A 19860-nucleotide genomic window follows, 5' to 3' on the forward strand; every position below is an offset into this window, starting at 1 on the left:
GTTCGAGCGTTCGAGCAAGGTGTTTCTCTATTGCATACCCGACTCGCGATGCGTGTCGTTGCTCCTTTTCTGTACGCGCCAAAAGATCTATTAATGACTGGGTATACGGCGTCTTTTTGTTTGTTGGCTTTTTGAATACCTTATTCCCCACTTCGCGAGGGCATTGTTTGCAGCGGTTGAGCGCGGTTTAGGTTGCTTAGCTGTCACACGTTCCATTACTTGCATAGGCGCTTTACAGGATGCGGGCTTCGGCCTCGTTTGTATATACTGAGGGTCAGAGGGGTTGTGTAGTTTCGAAAGGAGAACGTTCATACTGCTGACTTGCTGGTCTTTGCTTTGCGATGGTGTCTGATTGGCTAGGGCGTGCCGTGCGAGACTGGTGGGTCACAACCATCAGTGATATGCAGAAATGATGCAACACATTTTGGGCAAGTTAGACGCGGAACGCGTCCGAGCGAAAGAGGTATATGCTATCACACCGGTTCAGACCGGCGCAAAGAAATTGCGGACACTAATCGCGCAGCCAGCAAGGCTGAGAACGATCTCTTGAAAGCCGACCACAGTATGTCTGAGAAAAATGTGATCGTGTGTTTATCTAGTCTGGTTGATCTTATTGGTCGAACAGAGAGGATGCTGTCGCGCAGCTGCGGCTGATCGAAGCGTCTAGGCTTCGTCCATGCATACATGATAGGCAGCAGTGGCGCAAGCGGGGCAACAGCGACATGTCAAAGTGTGGTCTGCCTCAAGTCCATTGTGAGCTCACCTTCGACCTATACTTGGCTTGGTTTAGAAGAGTCCTACTTATTCGCTGTTGCTAGAAAATATTTCAGGATCCTTCTCGAAGCTTATTGATCCTCCTTTATTGATCTGTCCGCATATCAGCTGGACCAGGCTGAAAAGCAACATGAGTTTCGGCTTCTCCATAGGCGATTTCATTGCTGTTGGGGATAAGGCCTGGCTCGTAAGCTACTCGCGTTTGTTACATCGCTTGCTCGGCTGACGGTTGCTCTTAAAGTTGTACCCAAAATGCAAGTCCGCTCGCGGTGACTACGAGACACTCGATGACCATGTCAGAATCCTCCACAGCGTACTTCAGGATGTTAGCGGCTTCATTTCCAGTGGAGAGGTTCCCGAGGTTGATAATGAGTGCTCATCCCTAGTAGCTGCGCGAGAGAATTGTTTGGCTACCTTGGTGGAACTAGATGCCTTTTTGAACAGGCACGCTGGCCTCGTCCATGAGAGCCGAAAGCGGCATTTCGAGCTCGCCAAGTTCATTACCAAAGACATCAAGAGCCTCAAGGCTAAACTAGACCACAGCACTAAATTGCTGCAATTGAGCCTGCAATCGCTTCAAATGTGAGTTCTTCCATTGGCAGGTCACTTTTTTTTACAATGATCGAACGGCTTCGAGAAGGATAGGAAATTCATCAAGCTAATTGAACGTTCAAGGTATTCGGTCCATGCCATTAGAAGAGAGCTCAAGCAAATTTTACTTGAATATAGAAGCGGTGCTAGAGAACCGACAGTGGTTTCTGAGGCGTTGCTATCGAACAAGCAAGCCGAGACAAAGATCAGGAATGACGAATTGACACAGCAAATCCATTCAGACCTCGAGGATAAGGACATTCACCCGGACTCTATTAGTCTTAATGACAGCTTTATACAGCAATGGCTTGGAATGACGTTGGCTGATGGCGGCCTCGAGGAGTCAAGCAATACGGTTGAACAGGCCGCCCAGTCTCAATTCGAGCGCAGCTCCGATGAAGTGGATTATGCCAATCTCTCCACGGCCATGAAAGACGTGAATTTGCCTGATAGAAAGATCGACGATCTGTCCGCCCTCAACGCTGAGCAAAACGAGGCTGAAGAGATTCTAAGCTCCCCATCCGATTACTTGGACGGACTGAAAGCGCTGAGTATCGACGATGTGTCGAGACCTCCATCTCGGACTGAAAGCATTAGCTCACATCGAAGTAAACCGGACGACTGGAGACCTTATGATACACCCAACCCAGCATATGTTCGAGACATGCTTTTGCCACTTTTTGATCGAGATCCGTTCCTAGACTTAGCCGAGACAGAACCGGATCTGAGAATCAGACGGGCCTTCCATCAACAAGACTATGACCGCAAGGGCGCCATTGCCGACCATAAGGTGTTGCGGTTGTGCGAAGACCTTATGAAAACCCTCGGTCTATCGGAAAAATTGAATGAGCTGAAAACCACAGTTTATTCTGTGGATAGTAACGGTGATGGGCAATTTGATGAAGTCGAATACATGACTTTGATGAAGTTGCTTATCGCAACTGCCCTGGACTTGAGAAAGGACATGCTGCTTACGACCCTGAGAGATTACGGAGGTAAAGCAGAGGACGCAGCCTGGAAGAGAAGATCATCTGAAGCGCCCAAGTTTCTGCCATGGGGTTGGTGTCAAAGCACGAAAGGTTCGAAGCTTCCTTTCCTAGATACAATCGCACGTTCGTTGAAGGACACTGCTCCTTCGCTTCCAGCTTATAGCTTCACCATCATGGCAGATGAAGCCCGGATCGCAGTCGAGAAGATTGATGATTTTGAGGAACGATGGCTTGGAATGATTCCGAAAGAGCCCCAGCGTCGCCAGGACTTTACGACTCCTTTGGAAACTGCTCGTGGGCTGGCAAAAAAGTTCAAAATATTCAAAAACCGGAAAGACCGCCAGGCAAGATCCGATCTGGATACCATCATTATGGTGTTCAGCTGCACCCTCTTAGCAGGTGACATCCCAAAAGAGGGAAACCCTTTCCCTATTCCGGACATGCAGGAAACACATAATTACGCCTTCGGGATCCTACTACTGATTGAGGGATTTGTTCTGATACTCGATACAATCTCCGATGAGCTTGGAAGCCACGAGGAGACGCATTACTACACCAAACTCAACGAGAAAACGAAGAGCTACCAGGTTGCCCTACATGCAAAACTGTTGCACTTACTGTCCTCAAATTGGAATGAGCGTGTCACAAGGAAAGTTGAACGTTGGCGACATGCTGACAATGTGTCTTTATTACAAATGCTGGAGCTAAGATGTAGTACCTTGGCCTCTGAATACCACGATGAGCTAAGCCAGAAACAAAACCAGGCAAAAGATCAGATGTCGACATGGTGTGTCTATCTAGAGAAATTGGAGATAGATGATTGGGAAATGTCGCGCAGCAGAAGACTCCTAGGTATCGAATCACTGCTGTCCAATTCCCTATCATGGCTAACAGTGATACGCAGAGAGTCGGAAAGTGTGGGCCAAGATATACATTGGCAATGGCCCCTCAAGAGAAGAACTTTCCCAGGTGGCAAGTCCATTGCACAATCTCAAGCGAGCCGCAAAGCTTTCGTGGAATCTGCACAATATTCCACAGTAAGCATCTGAAGTTGTTGACACAACCCCTATGTTCCATCTCCAGTAACACTACTCGCAATGATTGATTTAGTACGACTGATGAATCCAGGTTACTTTCCGCAGATTCCTTCATAGTTGTCGCTATTGGCTACGAAGGAGACTATGAGGCTCGTTTGACTTCTAAATCTTTCGCGCTGGAGAATGCTAGCGTGAGTGCAGATGATGGCTGTACAGTCAATTTTGATCAAAGAAGCAAGTAAAAATGCATGTTTACTGTTCCTCAGCAGCGGCTAATAACCTCGTCAGCTGTGACCTGCGGATTCGGAAGCTACGAAGAGATAAGGGATAGATACACATTCGAAAGTGGCCGAGACTGCACCATCCGACTCACAATTCGCTTCGAAGAGGAGCAAATGAAAGTAGACGCTTACGAGAAGATCAGGAATGCCAGCTGGATGGATACTATTGCAGGCATGGCTCCGGAGCAGCGAGAACACTTTGACCAGTCGAAGTGGGAGGTGGGAGCATACTCAGGTCTACCTACGGGATGGCAGCGACGTGTTGACATCGGAGGAAGGATATATTATGTTGATCACAATACGCGAACTACTTCTTGGGTACTGCCAAAAAAGGTTCAAAGACAATTGTAAAGGTTCCTCACCAACCTCCCTGTGGCTCTTCATAAAAGATCTGGCCAATATACATAGAATACTCATCCTATCATTAGTCTTTTCCCGTTGAGGCAATTCTTATAATAGCTCAGTACCTTTGTTTACTAAGTACTATACTATGATTTGAAGTAAGCTATTCAACAAACATCAAACAACAGTAGGGTAAATACATTGTTTTAATTCATTAAAAAGATTCAATTGCGTAAACTAGAGCTATGAGAAGGTGGAGGAGAAACTTTTGAAGGCACCGATAGCATCTGCGAGAAATGGTACAAATTCATTCACTTTAGCCATCTTACGATTCAAACATCCCTTGGATCCAACAGCCATCCGGTAAGTGATATCTTCCGCCAACGACTGCAGAGGCTTGGCTCTGCATGTAGACCTGGCAGTATCCCAATCAGTGAACGTGTTAGTCATGGCTACAAATAGGACCATAGGAGAGGTGACCTACAAATGATTGCCTATAGAGGCCTATGAGCTCTGTTGATATAGTGAACCTACGATTCACTAATCTCCAACCCACGGGCCCAAGTAGACCCATCCCTTAAGCCGCTATCATAATTTGTAAAAGTGTCCAATACGCCATGTATGAATGCTCGTTCTTTCACTAGTCGTGTTACTAGTTTCCTGATGAATGCAAACCGTTCCTTGTCGGACCACCACGGACGAAATTTGGACCTAAGAACTTTGGCAGACGCGATTTCGTCGAAAACTGGATCATCGGAGTCTCTGACCTGGAACATCCTTTCTAGGATCAAAGTTGCAATGAAAAGGAGATCCTGGTCCGTTGCGCGCGATTCCAAGGCTGCAACGAGAAGATCGCAAGCTTCAGCAGCGTCGATCGTCTTTACATTTGCTCCGTGATCAAGGACGAGCCTGACGACGTCGACCTCAGCGCTGCTAACAGCACCATGCAATACGCTTTTTTGTTTGCTGGACTTCTGGCCATGAACACCCCAATATTCAACGAGGTGACCATATCCATTGACATCGATACCGAGGTCGAGTAGAAGTTGTACGAGCCGAACATTGCCAATTCGCGCCGCAGAATACAGCATACATTCTCTGGTACAAGTGATCTCAGGGAAATTAATTGAACGCCCTTCGACGACGTCCTCTCCTTTTTTGAGTAAAACTTCTATCAGATGAATGGCTTGCAGAGCGTGTGCTTTGTGGCTGCTCAGGTTTTCGCTTGAGGAGACAGCCTTCGCCAGCGCACCGTCCCTTTCATAATACATATCCGCACCGGCGTTGATCAAAATCTGTGCGATGGCTATGTTTCGTCTGAGACTTTCTACAGGACCACAGTAGTCGAATGACCTTAGTATACCGGGCCTCGTGACTGCTGCCAGAGCGTGTTGAAGAGCCTGCGTTGAGTACTTGACATGGAGCGAATCCTCGCCGTTCGTATGTAAATCGAGCAACAACGAAACCGCGTAATCCCTTCCAGCCCCGGCGGCTAAAATGAGAGCTTTGGCGGTATTGTGAGCAGTAAGGTTAGTTGAACCATCTTCATATATTTTCTTTCCGTGATCGTGAAGAAGCAGCTTGATTACATTCTTAAAGCGTGCACATGCTGCGTGGTATATCCATTTTTCAGGTTCTTCAATCTTCGACACCGCCTTGACTAGAAGCTCAGCCACTGCCTCACCGTCGGTATTCCAACCATACCTCCCGGCCGTAGCCGCTTGAAATGTCTGGTAGTCAACAGAAGCCCCGCGTTGGATAAACATCTCTACCACCCTTTTAGGGCAATGTGCTGCGGCCTGATTTATCAGACTGGAATGACAAGTCCAAAGATTCTTTTTGACAGGGAGGTTGATGTCTGCGCCCGCTTCGATGAGGAGCTCCACTAAGTCAATACTCCCCAGCCTGACGGCATCTTGAAGCGGTGTGTATTCTCGGCCGCCTGTGATACTGACATCTGCGCCCGCTTGGATAAGGAGGTTCACTATCTCAGTTTGTTTTGTTGAGACGGCCTCTTGAAGTGCTGAACCATGTTGACCACCTGTGATGTTGACGTTTGCTCCCGCTTCTATGAGGAGCTTCGCTGACTCGGTACTCCCCTTCATAACGGCTCCTTGAAGTGCTGAACCATATTCACCACCTGTGATGTTGACGTCTGCTCCCGCTTGTATGAGCGTGCGTACGATGGGTTCGAAGCGAAAGCCTGCGAGAAGGGCCACAACGTGTGCACCACCTTGGATGTTGGGATCGGCACCATGCTGGACTAGCATCTGTACTATCTTGTCGTGACCCTTGTGCGCCGCCAATTGAAGTGCGGTTCCATGTACGGGTCCTGTAAGGTCCACTTTTGCACCCGCGTGCAGAAGCTTGCTGACGATTACCTCGTGCCCACGGGAAGCCGCTGCCCTGAGTGCACTCCCACACCGACCCCCTTCAACATTCACATCCGCGTTGGCTTGGAGGAGAAGTTCCACAATATGTGTGTACCCGCCCACAGCAGCACTTTGAAGTGGTGTCTGGAACAAGCCTCCCTTAGCGTTCACGGAGGCACCCTTACACATCAGAAATCGCATAATTTCTTCGTATCCACGGAATGCGGCGGCTTGGAGTGCAGTACCATGCTTCCCTTGTACACAGTCAACGTCTAGATGAGGCTTGTTGAAGAGATGTGAGAGAGTCTGTCGTAGTCCCAGGAAGGACGCCCAATAAATACCTATGGTAGTGTTTGTCCCATCATGCCATATAGGGGCACCTGACTTACGGGACTTCACGAGTCCTTTGCCAATATGATCGAGGCGTAGCCACAATACCCTCCAAACCTCATTCTCCAAGATCGCGAGGTGAAGTGGAGTTGGCCTGAAACCGATCTTCATGGTGTCTTCAGTCTGCTTCTGGTGCATATGCCAGTGTTCGACAGCATAACGGAGCAAAGGCCACGTGGGTGCAAAGTATTCCAAGTCACTATGTTCTAAGTACCAACGATGGCGGGTTGCGGGCGGCTCCTCCGCGTCGATCCATGCTTTTTTCTGATCATGGTTTGCGAAATACAAAAAATACGCGGAACAGTTCCGAGCGAGGTTATATTGCGCTTGAGGCTCCTTCAACGCATATCTGGATACCCGATTGTTCGAAACTTGCAATTGATCCGAGAAGAGAAATTCTTTCACAGAGTAGTGCGCAAGGCGAATCCGTTGATCGTAGGATGTTGAGTCAAACTTCTTGGGAAGGTATTCACCCATGTATTGCTTGTGAGGTTTGTTCACAGAACTTGGTACGTATTCCAGGATTACCAAAGAAGAAATGACTCCTAGAAGGCCCGCAACAGCATCCTGTCCATCATCCAAGAGAGTGTACCCACAGTGGTCTGTGATCCGGATATTGCACGCTTCTGCCAATTCTGCGACAGAAATGGGCCTGTAAGCTGACGAGATCCACTCCAATGCAGTCCGGACCTCCATGAAATACGTGTCGTTAATGGAGTCCAATATCCGCTCATAAGTATCATGCAACGACCCTGGCATGGCGTTCAAAATCTTAGATACGTATTCAAGCCGGGGAATCTTTAGCTTTTGTAGAGACTCAAGTTGTAGTGCAGCCCACCGAAACCTTTTCGCGAATATTGGTGTTAAGTATTGATCAGTAAAACGACGTTGAGATTTGCGAACTTACATGCCATCGGACTTCACATGAAAGATGGACCTGATCTGTTCCTTGGTTGGCTCGGACAATTTGCTCAAGTAATTGTCCGAGACAAGCTTCTTTTCGACAAACATGTCGATATCCTTGTTGACGCATGCCTCGTCGAGTTGAAGTTGGGTTTCACACCAAAATTGTACGAAATTTTCGATATCTGCCTCCTTCCGACTAGTAATGAGCAGTCTGGTCGTAGAACTGGCCCGTGTAATGCGTTTGAGCCCTTGCATGACCTGTGCTCTTTCTTGCTCTGGACACTCATCCAAGGCGTCTACGACCAGGTAAGAAGTACGAAATTGCTTGATCAGGGTAACCAGAGCCCCTTCAAGACTTTGTGGCGTAGGTTGTCTGGGTTTGGATTCTTCGTATAGCGCAGACAAGACCGGCTGGGCTAGATGTCTTCGATTCACACTCAGAGTGGTAATGATAGAGAGCAGCAAACCTGTGTACCTCTGCATCGCTGTTTCCGTGAAAGAGAAGTAGAAGTACGCGAGCACTGACTCATCTCGTGGACATGAAGACAGCCGTTGAGTGACGTCTTCGACAATGGTCGAGCAAAGAACAGTCTTGCAGCACCCAGCTTTTCCATGCAGCCACAACACTTGTTGAGATCCAGTGAGCCAGTCTTGGTACTCTTGACAGCTCAACATCCACTCTCCGGTTCCAGGCTCATGGTCCTCACGAGCTTTGCGGTGAATAACTGTCGGATCTGGCGCCGCTAGCCATTGTATAATTTCGTCCAGTCTCCTTTCTTCCTCCGCCGTCAGCAGCGATTGAGTGCTAGCAGCGATTGCGTCCACTCGAGTTCGAGTCGTGAACACGGTCTCGTAGGTCTGTGTCGCAATGCTCTCTATTCCTCCAACGGTAGTCTGGATGTCTCCAACGGTAGTTGCGACTTGCTCCACTTTGTCTCTCGCGACAGAGCTATGATCCAACACAAGGACATCGATGGCAACCGCTAGTCGTAGGAGGAGTTCCTGAGTGATTTCCTTAAACTTCTCCAGCGTACTCTTCTTAAAAGGATAAAGGAGACGTAGTCTACTCGCATGTGCTTTTTCCTTGAAACCATTCGGTGCCTCTTTATGCAACTTCTTCAGCTTCTTCTCTAGTTGCTGCACCCCATCTTTGCATGCCTGGTAATCGTCATAATAGTCAGTGATGTTATATTTGATGTTTACGGTGCTGTCTCACCATAAGGCTCTCTTGAGCTTGCGATACAAGAGTCGATGTGCGTTGCATGGTCAATCCCTCTTCCAGTAGTTTGAACGTTCTGCTGAGCTCCGTGATCGCAGAATACGCCTCTCGAATATCTTCCTCATATCCCTTCCAACTCTGATAGTACTCCAACAAGCCCTGGCATACCTGGATGCCCATGGACGCAACACCCACAGCTGTTCCAGGATCCATGCTTCAACGACGGCTGAGTGATATGTTTGCAAACGGGCTGAGAATTATTGCACTGCTCCGAGGCTGCATGGACAACGGACTATATGTACAGCTTTGTGAACAGCTGTGGTACGGCTGTGTCAGTGGTGTAAATTGAACATGCGCAGCGAGTAACGTGGCCCCTAGTTGATCGGTCAGAAGGGCGCTGAAGGAGAGTTGATTGGATCCTACCATTTGTTTGCATACACAAGCTGTAGCGGGGTTGTTTTCGAACGAGGGACGGGCGACGCAGTGTAAGCTAGATCAGACGAGCGCGCAGCGCTTGCAACACTCCGTGCTACGGTCCTCTTTCTGGAGTTCATCACATGCTGTCAGACAACGTTCGTGGGAATAGCTGTGATTCGACTTGGGTTGGCCACCAGTCCCGTAGCAAAGTCCCCTCTGTAGAGAGGACCATATTACAGAAGTTTCAAGGCCGTAGTATAGCTATATAAACTTCGATTAGAAAGGAAGTGTAAATTACTTACTCAAAGGGAAGACTTACCTAAGCTGCCTATACTAGGCGTATGATAACCCTACATATATAGAGCTTTGCCGTTATCTCTACATTAAACATTTCTTCTCTTCCTTCGCCTACTATACACCCAAACACCTACACTTGTGGACTTTTCCTGATTAATAAATCTATATACTTACGGACGATAAAAGGCTTGAACGAACTACTACAGCGTATGATCTCACGCGGTTAACCAAAAAGTTCGGACTCACAAAAAGACACCCTTTTGCCTATAACAACACTACGTATAAATATAAGAGATCTATTCCTTACTTTATCATAAATAGAAGAGGAAATTGTAAGGTTTTATATAGTAGTTATGTTATCTTTTATCTATATATTACTGTAGCTTATAATAAGGCGAAGGGTAGTAGTGTGTTAGTGTTCGCTCACTTTTAGCGCGTACGGAGTCTAAACTATTTGGTCTACCGCGTGGATCTATACCGTGTAAGATCTCGATCTGTAGCATCTGCCCTGTAATTTCTAACAACCGTAACGTAAACAGGACTAGCAGTTAAAATCCCGTAGTACGGACTGTTGCAAGCGTCGCGACAACGTAATGGTTCATTGTACAAGATCTTGCTTGGATATACTCTCCCCACCAGGCTTGAACGCACTTCACAAATCCACAGAACACTCGCTTGTCAACGTGTACCACAGGTATCTTCACACAACATTTGCTCCTATCCGACACACCAATCACACTTCATACCCGCCCTACGGCCCCCAGCGCAGCCTGCACATCTGCACTGCCCACGTCCTCTCTCTGCCTGATATACGCCTTCAACTCCCCCGCATCGGCACCTGCCTGGTGCAACTTGAACTTCAACGCATCTCCCTTGATGATGAACAGCTGCCCAACCTCAACGAGTACATCCATCGCGCCTGGCTCCAAATCCCCGCCCGTAGGCCACCCCCGCACAAGCTCCGCATACCGCGTCATGTCCTTCGACACGGTAATGCCGCCGAACTGGCTAACAGTGAATTTTAGTATATGAGCTAGCACGAGAGCGCGCAGCCCGAGCGCAAGTTCCGACAGGAAGAGGCTGAGATTGCGCCCTGACAGCGCGCCGGACGCTTGTGTCGCTACGCGCGTCAAAAACTGCACAACGGCCTGGCAAGCTGGTGTTTCAGAGCTGGCAGCCATAAGATCCATATCGTCCTTCGGCCTGAAATCCGTCTTCTTCTGCTGCGTGAGGCACTTGGCGACCCAATTCAGCGTCGCGGTCAGCGTGATGTTGAGCACATTCGAGAGCTTGGATTCCAGCGTTGACATGGTGGCGTTTGAGGACTTCTCGATTTCGCGGCGGATGGTGAGGTTGGGTGTTGCGAGGGGAAGGAGGATGGTGCGGATGGTGGTTTGGAGGAGGTGCAGGATGATGGTGAGTCTTTGGATGGAGGGGAGGTGGGTGAGATCGGGTGGCGTCTTCATGTTTTCTTGGGAGACAGCGTGGTCAGAGGCGCTAGGTGTTGTTAGCATGATTTGTGAAAGATTGGAGAAGAGCGACTTACGCATCGAGGGCTGTTTCGAGATAGTACTCGCCTACGTGGGTAAGCAGTAGGTTTTGAAGATTCTGCACATCCTTTGGTGTATCATTAGGTGGAGAGAGCTCCAATCCTCTACCGACACCCTCCGCAAGCCATTTGAGCATACGCTTTGCTGCTGGTATTGACAATCTTCCGTCTTCTTCTGTGGTTTCGATGTTCTTTTTGTCGCCTTGGTCTTCCTTCAGACCGGCGATCCTGAGCAACATCGCTTTCTGAGTGGTGGGCAAATCTGCACTATCAAGCCTTTCCATGTACGCGTCACGCGCGGAGGCTGCAAATTCCTTGCCTCGCTGGGCGAGCGAGCCAAAGTATGATGTTGGCATTCTTCGCCGTTGTTCGTGGTATGATGTGAACTTGAGGAGTAGAGAGGAGTAGAGCTCTTCCAAATTCCTCTTCTCTCTTTCAATGTATGACGATCCTACGAAGTAAGGTACGAATAGTTCCTCTAGTTGTTGGTCCAAGGTCGCTGCAATCTGCGAGGTCACAGGTTCCGGAGCTTCGGTCAAGCCATGTGATTTCAAGTCATCGACCAACGTCGTAATGTAGCTTCTCGAAGCCTGAAGCGAGCGAAGAAAAGCAAGCGACGAGAGTTCGTTCGCCTTTTCAAGTACCATCTCCAACCGCTGCTGAATGGACTGCTGAAATATTCTCTGCAGAAACCTGATGAGAACCTCTTCGTAGTAGGGAAACGCCCGCTTGATGACCGCAGACTCGTCCTGTACGACGATCTTCACTTCGTCGATTAGCGACTGTAGACTAGGCTCAACTCCTGGGGGCTCTGCGTCTGGGTCTTGGAGACGTTCCCAGGTCTCTGTATCTTCTACCAGCTCGTCTGTGACCAGTTGGGTTCGGTCTATGAAGAATGAATGCTGGTTTACGTATGTTGCTATGACACTAGCACCATCATTGAAGTCCTTGAGCGTGATTGCACATTCCCGCATGCCTTCATAATTCGCTCGTCTTAAGCAGTCGTCGAATTTAGCCAAAAGGTCCTGCTCAAGGTTCTCCAAGAACTTCTCAATAATCTCTTTCGTAGGGTACTTTGACCGTCCGGGTCTTCTCTTGACGCCATTTGGAGCACTTCCATTCACGCCTTGGTTGCTGTCCGGATCAAGCCGAGCGCTGATCTTGAGCAGTTGCCTTGCTATTCGTGCACACTCCACAATGTCGTTGCGGCGCTTCACGTCTTCCAGAGTCTCGAGGCTGCCCCGTTGACTGACCTCTTGCCAGCAGAGAATCAGGAACTTGGCATCATTCGATCGCTTCAGCTGCCGGTCCAGCTCTTCCAGGCGCTCTCCTATCCGCACAGCAACATTTCCTCCTGCGTCCCCATATCCGTCATCTCCGCCAGTGCCGTTCAGGGAGTTGTCCAGCCGCTGGAACCGTTCTACGGCTTGATTTAGCTTCCTCCCTAGCGACTCGGCATTCCCGTTGTGCTGGGCTTCGGCGCGGCGCACGGCGCCTGAGAGTTCATTCTCTCTCTCCTCGAGGTCTTCAGAGAGGTTGTTCAGGCGGGACAGGGCGTGCTCGAAGGAACGTATCAGAGGCTTGGGGTCGAATTGGGTCTGGCTGCCGCCGGGCGCGGACTTGCGGGAGGCAGGTGTGGCATTTTCGGAGAGGGCCTCGATGAAGTCCTTGACTATGAAGTCTTTGTTGGAGAAGTTATCGAGCGAGAAGGTGAAGCCGCGACCGGAGCTTTTGGTCGAGGCCTGATACGAGAGCATCGACGCATTGTCTGCGCTGGGGCGAGACATGGTGGCGTGCTACCTTGGGAGCATGGGTGGGGCGATTGTACAGACACGCGACACGAGACTGCAGCTTCTATGTAGAGATGTGTGTCGTCTTGAACCTCAAGCTGGAGCCGGTGTCGAGTCGCGGGCGAGCGTCGTGGCTTGGGAGTTGTGGCTTGTGCCTCCCCGCGCAGCTGGAGCTCGCTTTGGGGAACCCTTCAACCTGACGACAGACCCTCCAGACGTCACTCCAGACACTTTCTCGCGCTGCTAGCAATCAGGACACATGCTTCGATACGCCTCAGCAGTTGCGACGCGTGTACGCAATTGCCCCTCGCAGCATGGCTGAGCATCGATCTTGGCTTCGGCAGTGTCGGCGCCACTTGTACGCACAAGCCTCACCGCACATGCTCCGAGTGTAAGCTTGTAAACATATACGAGTAGACCCACGATACAACTTCCATTCCTCCGCCCACGCGTTTGTCCACTCGTTCGTACAGTCGCTGGAGACGCAAACGCAATCAGTTTGACGCGGCGAATACTCAGTTCCCCGCCGCAATGGCGTCCACAGGCATCACCAAGCGCGAAGCGCTGGCCTTCCGCAAAGGCGTCGTCAACGGCAAAGAAATGACCCCTCAAGAGCGCGAAGCCATGTTGAAGCCGTTTCTGCCACCAGCACCCGTCAAGACGTCCTCCCCCGACCGCTCCACCCTCAAATCCCCAAAGAGCCCCAAGCTCTCACAGCGCACCACTCCCAAACCGAAACCTAAGCCCACGCCTGTCCGCGCCCTTCTACACTTCCTCCTCTACTCTATTATCTCTTTCATCTTCAGCATATTCTTTCGCTTCCGCCGCTCGTGGAGGTTGTTTACGTACAAGGTGCGCGGCGTGCTGAGGCATCACCACCACACGCCAGAGTGGATTGTCAACGATGTCAAGAACGTGGAGCAGTTGCCGAAGCACGTCAGCGTTGTCCTGGACCACCGAGAAGACGATGAAGACCAGGGCAACGCAGGGCTGGAGGGTCTCGTCCAGGACGCGTGCGAGATAGCAGCTTGGACAGCGAGCGCAGGTATTCCACTGCTCAGCATTTACGAGCGCACTGGTCAGTCTATCTCTCTTCCTTTATCCTCACTACATATACTGATACGCAACGATAGGCGTCCTAAAGAACTACGTCCCCCAACTCCACGCCGCCATCCAGAAAAACCTCGAATCATACTTCGGCACCCGTCGCCGCCCCACTCTCACCGTCAAAGCCCCGCACACCATATCCTACTCCCCGCCGGGCACACCCTCGAGCGAGCCCACCGAAAACGGCTCCACGACCTCGCGCCCGCATCTCACAGTGCTTCTCCTTTCCGAACACGACGGCCGCGACACCCTGGTCGACTTGACCGTCACACTGTCTGCCATGGCGCAAAAAGGCGACATCAGGAAAGAGCAGATTGACATGAACCTCGTCAACGCTGAATTGAGCGACTACGTCAGCTCTGAGCCCGATTTGCTCGTGCTGTTCAGTCCTACCGTCGTACTGAAAGGATATCCACCGTGGCAGTTGAGGTTGACGGAGATATTCCATTTGCCTGATAACAAGGGTGTCAACTATCAGGTCTTCCTCAAAGCGCTGAAGCAGTTTGGGAAGGCGGAGTTCAGGGTGGGCAAGTAGAGTGCTTTCATGTTGTAGATTGTTATACCCTAGAGGTCTTGAAGAGGTCAAGATCACATAGTAATTATCGATGTTCACTGATTGTGTGCTGATAGGTGCCAGTGATCTTGCTTGTGCGTAGGCGTTCATGACCACTCTCACTCTAGGGAACGGCGCTACGATGTGTTTCGAAACATCACTTGTGTTTCTTGTGAGATATGTTATATGGCAGGGCGCATTACAATCAACATCACGATAAGGGGTCAACTTGAGTGCGTATGAAATTGCGAGCACGATCGAAAAGATCCGAGCAAGCTCATTACGTCACGCGCGTTGGGCAGATGTAAATTTCACAAAACGGCACTAGACGTGGGGGTGCATGACCTTCATTCAATGTATCCTAACGGCGCATGTCGACAAATAGTCGCAACATATTCCCACAGTACCACTGATAGCCCGCTCGACACCGCCCAAAATGCCCATGGTCGTCCCACATGATTCTCGTAAGTGGAAGGGAGATCGGCATGATCATTCTTCGTTGACAGGCGGAGATTGGCGATGCGCTTAGTCGAAGAGACCGAAGCCCATGTCCTCGTCGGACTCCTCCTTCTCCTCCTCAGCGGGGGCAGCAGCCTCCTCAGCGGCAGCAGCGCCACCGGCAGCGGCACCACCGGCAGCGGGGGCGCCACCAGCACCGCCAGACGGGACGGAGGCGAGCTTCTCAGAGCCAGAGGCGATGAGCTGTTGTTCGTTAGACAGAATTTCTTTATACCTGGGCGACACTGTTGAATAACCGTACCTCGTTGATGTCCTTGCCCTCGAGCTCGGAAAGGAGCTTGTCGAGGCGCTCGCTGTCGGCCTCAATACCGACAGACTCGAGGACCTCCTTGACGTCGGAGGCGGAGGGCGAGGTGTTTCCACCGAGGCCGAGGAGGAGGTAAGCTGCGAGGTGCTTCATTGTGGATGTGTGCTATTGACGTTGGGAAAAGAACTGAGTACAATCGATTTAACCTGCGCGAGTCAATATGTGCTCTTCTATCGCAACAGCTGCGCGACGACGTACCGTATGACCGGAGACTGAGACTTCAAGTTCTCGATGTGGTTGCGGATCAAGAAAGTTCGACCCGCGCGACGAATATTCGCATAGGTGAGTGCGCTAGTATGAGCTAAGCCTATCGCGGGCAAGTGACCCGGCGCCGGATTAGGTATGTTCCGCGCCTTGCTCGCCTTTATAAGGACCGCCACTCTTTCAACCTTTCGCGCCGCCCGTGTGTTTTCTTTCTCCAGGGCGCTGTAAACCCGCTTTCTTTGAGCGTGCGTTTACTGGGCGCCTCCGCTTCTCCCATAAAAACGCGCCACGAAAGCATGATCGACTGCTTTTCCACTACACACGACCAGTAGCCCTGAGTCAACTGCATATCTGTCGCCCGCCATGAACGTGAGTCGTCCGGTGTTGTAGGTGGAAATCTGTTTGCTGATCTGAATAGCCTCTACACGATATTCTCTCTTCGATCGATCCGAGCAAGGCGCGCATCTTCTCTACAACGCCTCCAGTCCAGCGGTTGGGTACCGGTTCTCCGAAACCTGCCACGGGTGCCCAACGCCCGCCCCAGCGTCCTGCTCAGCCCGCGAATGGAACTTCGGAAACGTCGGCCTTAAAGCGCAAAGCCTCAAATCCAGGCGATGTAGGACAGACCAAAGTACCGCGGAAAGATGCGCCTATACCACTTTTACCGACCAACGGCGCGCGGTCGGGATCAGCCCCTGCCGGAGCACGATCGACCTCCACCACCCCTACGACTTCGATGCCATACCGAGGAACAGCAGGTTTGGGCACCTCGAAGCCCGCAAATCCGCAGGTGAAGAAGCCTCTAGCTGCCGGTACTGTCCAAACAGCATCTGCCAAGATAACACCCTCTACCTCCAGACCGACCGCCCCGAGACCTGCCGCAGCCGCCCCTGGAGCATCAACAGCACCAGTAAAAAAGGCGGGAGGTTATCTAGCCATGTTGCAGAAGGCAAAAGAGAAAGATGCCACGAAGCCTGCTGCCCCTCCGGCCAAGCCCGAGCCGACTAAGATCATGTCTAAGAAGGAGCGGGATGCTGCCCGGCTTGCAGCTAAATTAGGTGGTAAAGGTAAGAAGCCACTCGTCGGGCCTCCAGGACGAGTTATTGATCCAAAGACGAGCGGTGCTGCCAGTGCTGCGCAAGAGAAACGAAAACCAGCAGACCTCGGATATCAAGGCACCGCTCGTCCTGCCCCCAAGAAGCCCGCCGATGTTGGCTACAAAGGCACAGCCAGACCAGCGGCTGCTGCATCATCTGCTGCCCGCCCCGGTACGGCTGCTGCTGCCAAGAAGAAGCCCAAACCTGTCCAGGATCGTTACGCTGGGTATGCCGACTGGTCGGACCTGGATGATATGGAAGACGAAGAGGAAGAAGATTATGATTCTGAAGGCTCTTCTGACATGGAGGCCGGCATGTGGGATGTCGAGGAGGAGAACGCCAAGGCACTCAAGGCTGCCAAACAGGAAGATGCCGAAGCACTTGCCCAGGAGAACGAGCTCAAGCGGATAAAGGAAGAGCGGAAGAGGAAATTAGCCGCTATGAACAAGGCAGCGGCGGGTAAGAGAAAGTTCTAGACTTCTACGATCACGATCACGTTTATGGAGTTATTGGGTTATATTTACGGCATACCACAGGGGGCGTTGTTTCTGCATTTTCGTCTTGCATAGCCACGGTGCTTTGGGGATGGATAGTTGGAAATTCACTGCGACTCTTGTCGGTCCTATTTCACGATTGTCATTTTCGTAAGTTCAATCGAAGAGCAGCATTACATGACAGACACCTGTCGGTGATAGAACCTTTAGTATTCACACCCCCTATTGATAATCGATTTGTATCTGGTACCTCAACATAACAATTCCAAAGTCGCGCTCGTGATGCATACGATCAACACGATTGAAGAAAACATGGAAGAGAGCAAACAAACAGCGACTAGAAGCGACACAGCTCGAGCGCAAACGAAGCAACTTAGCTTGACAATTGACACTTCACAGGCATAACACTTCAAGTTTTCGCACCATATTTGCCCACAACGCACCACCCTACTTCGTATATACTCCTACACCGCAACGGAACGTTGCGACATCAACTTCGTCATATTCTTGCGGCCTTGCGCCACCGATACCACAGGCTCTCCAACAAACATTGCCGTCGCGCGTCGTAACGTCAAATGAGTCCTGCAACAGGGAAACAGAAGGCAGTAGAGCCAGAACTGAATCCGGATCTCGTCCCCGCACCATTATTTTCTCCCCGAACCTCACACAACTTGCCACACCTGGTCGATATGGACATTGACGAGCCGTCCGTGGCCATTCATCGACATGACGACCTCTTCTGGAACAGCACGCTAGAAGAGAAGGACGACCAAATCGTGCCAGAGCATGATATTCTGGGCAGAGTGGAAGGGACGCGCAGGGCATATTGGGTGAAGGACTTGCCACATGCTGGGGAACCCCCAAGAGACGACGAGGTCACCGACACTCCTAGCCACGGTGGCCCTGCAGCGCAAGACTTCGCCTTTGAAGAAAGCGCTCCTTCAAGCCTGTCGCCTGCGTCGCAGTTCTCGAACTGGGATCTTTACGCACCGCCTACGCCGCCCACGCCCTCCTGGCCTAGACGATCGGATTCTTTCAAACGCACACATTTTGAGCCGGTTGTTCTGCCACACAATCATGTATACGAATCGCCGGATCTACTCATCGGACAGGATGAGCGTCCATACGATCCGCATATAATGCGTGGTGGTGGACAGTCGACCACAGTCGAACTCAATTTGCCGTCTCATGTATTGGGTAACATCACCGCTTTCGCTGGGACAGATCCGTTGAAGAATCATGGCCAGAAGACGGCATATAAAGCACTTCCTACGGTCGGTTTCAAGGTACATGAGGAGCCTGTCGTGCAAGATGGCGAGACACAGGGTACGATGCTAAATTATTCGTTTCCGTGGAACGGTGGCCCTCCAAGACCAAGTACGGCGAAGTTGGAGGCTGTGTATCTGCCGCCCGGATCAGCGGCAGAAGCTTCGAAACCTACGTCTACGTCCGTATCTTCGGCACCTACACGAATACATGCACTCGAACAACCTTCCACAGCATGTGCACCTGACATCACAGAGCATCCAGCTTTCAAGAACGATCGAGCAGCCGAAGGCCCTACATTGAGCAATGGTGTCGGAGAGGAAGAGCTTACTAAATCACAGAAGCAGGTACCCATAACATCCAAAAACGCGAAACCTCCGCTACCGCCTAGAAACGGCGTTTATATTAACACTGCACTTGAAAGGCCTTCAACGCAATTGCATTCTCCATCTCCAGTGCGCAATGGCAGATCCCACATACTGCCTTCTCTCCACCAGGACTACGCCTTCCCCTCCACATCCTCAACGGCACCACCAACGGACCCCCATCCCCCAGGCTTTACCACAGACAATGAAATCCACCTCCACAATTCGTACGATGCAAACGTCCACGCCATCCTCAATTACTACGACCAGACCTTACTAGCACAAGCAAAATCCATCCGCCACCTCCACGCCCACATCGACCAACTCACCGAACGCTGCGACTACTACGAGCACGACCTCCTCCCCAAAACCCTAACCCACTGGTCCGAAACCAACCGCGAGAACCACGTCCTCGCTGCCGGGCTGAGGCAAAACGAAGAAGAAAACGCCTTACTCTGGGGCTTCCTCGAGTTCTCTCGGAAAGTGCTCCATCTGTGCTGGCAAAGGGACCAGGCGGTGCTGCATACGGCGCAGACGATGCGCTTGCGGAAGATGAATCGCGCGAATTGCGCAATGTTGGAGAGGCTGGTGAATAGCTTTGGGCCCGGGAGGAGGGGGAAGGAGAGGAAGAGAGGGGAGAGCCCGTTTAGGGAGGATTTGGAGCAGTTGGTTTTTGTGTGTGAGCAGAATATGAGGTTGTTGGGGAGGATTTGGAGGATTGGAATGGGAATCTTGAGGTGGTGAGGGGGTGGAAGGGGAGGAGGGGATCAGGAGATGAGGCTGACGGTGATCATGAGGATGTGAGGTCGCGGGACGGGGTTCGAGATGTTTAGTCAGAAAGTAGCTAAGTTTGTATGATTGCGTAGATATCCATTATTTCAGCTTGCGAAACAGGCCAATAGCAAGATCGAAAATTTGATTTGAGCAAGGTAGACTGGAACAATACAGTAGTATTTGACTGCAGCATTATCATCCCTTGTGTTCTTTGGGTATC

At 50.9% G+C, this 19860-nt stretch overlaps 7 protein-coding genes across 7 annotated transcripts; 4 read left to right on the forward strand and 3 right to left on the reverse strand.

The window, feature by feature from the left end:
• Positions 1-904: 904 nt before the first annotated feature.
• N0V89_011450 (uncharacterized protein) lies at positions 905-3395 on the forward strand (the record flags this gene model as incomplete). The annotated part of the gene is made up of 4 exons (XM_056220181.1): positions 905-961; positions 1034-1356; positions 1504-3014; positions 3259-3395. 4 exons carry the CDS (start codon positions 905-907, stop codon positions 3393-3395), a joined length of 2028 nt encoding a protein of 675 aa, XP_056065484.1.
• Positions 3396-4544: 1149 nt separating this feature from the next.
• N0V89_011451 (uncharacterized protein) lies at positions 4545-9114 on the reverse strand (the record flags this gene model as incomplete). Its single annotated transcript, XM_056220182.1, has 3 exons — positions 4545-7620; positions 7684-8840; positions 8899-9114. The coding sequence occupies 3 exons, from the start codon at positions 9112-9114 to the stop codon at positions 4545-4547; spliced, it is 4449 nt and encodes a 1482-aa protein (XP_056065485.1).
• Positions 9115-10355: 1241 nt separating this feature from the next.
• SEC10 (Exocyst complex component 5) lies at positions 10356-12951 on the reverse strand (the record flags this gene model as incomplete). The annotated part of the gene is made up of 2 exons (XM_056220183.1): positions 10356-11112; positions 11162-12951. 2 exons carry the CDS (start codon positions 12949-12951, stop codon positions 10356-10358), a joined length of 2547 nt encoding a protein of 848 aa, XP_056065486.1.
• Positions 12952-13485: 534 nt separating this feature from the next.
• On the forward strand, positions 13486-14596 carry N0V89_011453 (uncharacterized protein; the record flags this gene model as incomplete). Its single annotated transcript, XM_056220184.1, has 2 exons — positions 13486-14032; positions 14088-14596. The coding sequence occupies 2 exons, from the start codon at positions 13486-13488 to the stop codon at positions 14594-14596; spliced, it is 1056 nt and encodes a 351-aa protein (XP_056065487.1).
• A 543-nt stretch (positions 14597-15139) lies between these two features.
• RPP2B (60S acidic ribosomal protein P2) lies at positions 15140-15533 on the reverse strand (the record flags this gene model as incomplete). Its single annotated transcript, XM_056220185.1, has 2 exons — positions 15140-15316; positions 15375-15533. The coding sequence occupies 2 exons, from the start codon at positions 15531-15533 to the stop codon at positions 15140-15142; spliced, it is 336 nt and encodes a 111-aa protein (XP_056065488.1).
• Positions 15534-16007: 474 nt separating this feature from the next.
• Positions 16008-17217, forward strand: N0V89_011455 (uncharacterized protein; the record flags this gene model as incomplete). The annotated part of the gene is made up of 2 exons (XM_056220186.1): positions 16008-16013; positions 16063-17217. 2 exons carry the CDS (start codon positions 16008-16010, stop codon positions 17215-17217), a joined length of 1161 nt encoding a protein of 386 aa, XP_056065489.1.
• A 593-nt stretch (positions 17218-17810) lies between these two features.
• N0V89_011456 (uncharacterized protein) lies at positions 17811-19610 on the forward strand (the record flags this gene model as incomplete). Its single annotated transcript, XM_056220187.1, is given in 2 exon segments — positions 17811-17814; positions 17827-19610. 2 exon segments carry the CDS (start codon positions 17811-17813, stop codon positions 19608-19610), a joined length of 1788 nt encoding a protein of 595 aa, XP_056065490.1.
• Positions 19611-19860: the final 250 nt, after the last annotated feature.

The sequence above is a fragment of the Didymosphaeria variabile genome (genome assembly GCF_027946475.1).
Source record: "Didymosphaeria variabile strain IMI 356815 chromosome Unknown scaffold_9, whole genome shotgun sequence".
NCBI classification, from domain to species: domain Eukaryota; kingdom Fungi; phylum Ascomycota; class Dothideomycetes; order Pleosporales; family Didymosphaeriaceae; genus Didymosphaeria; species Didymosphaeria variabile.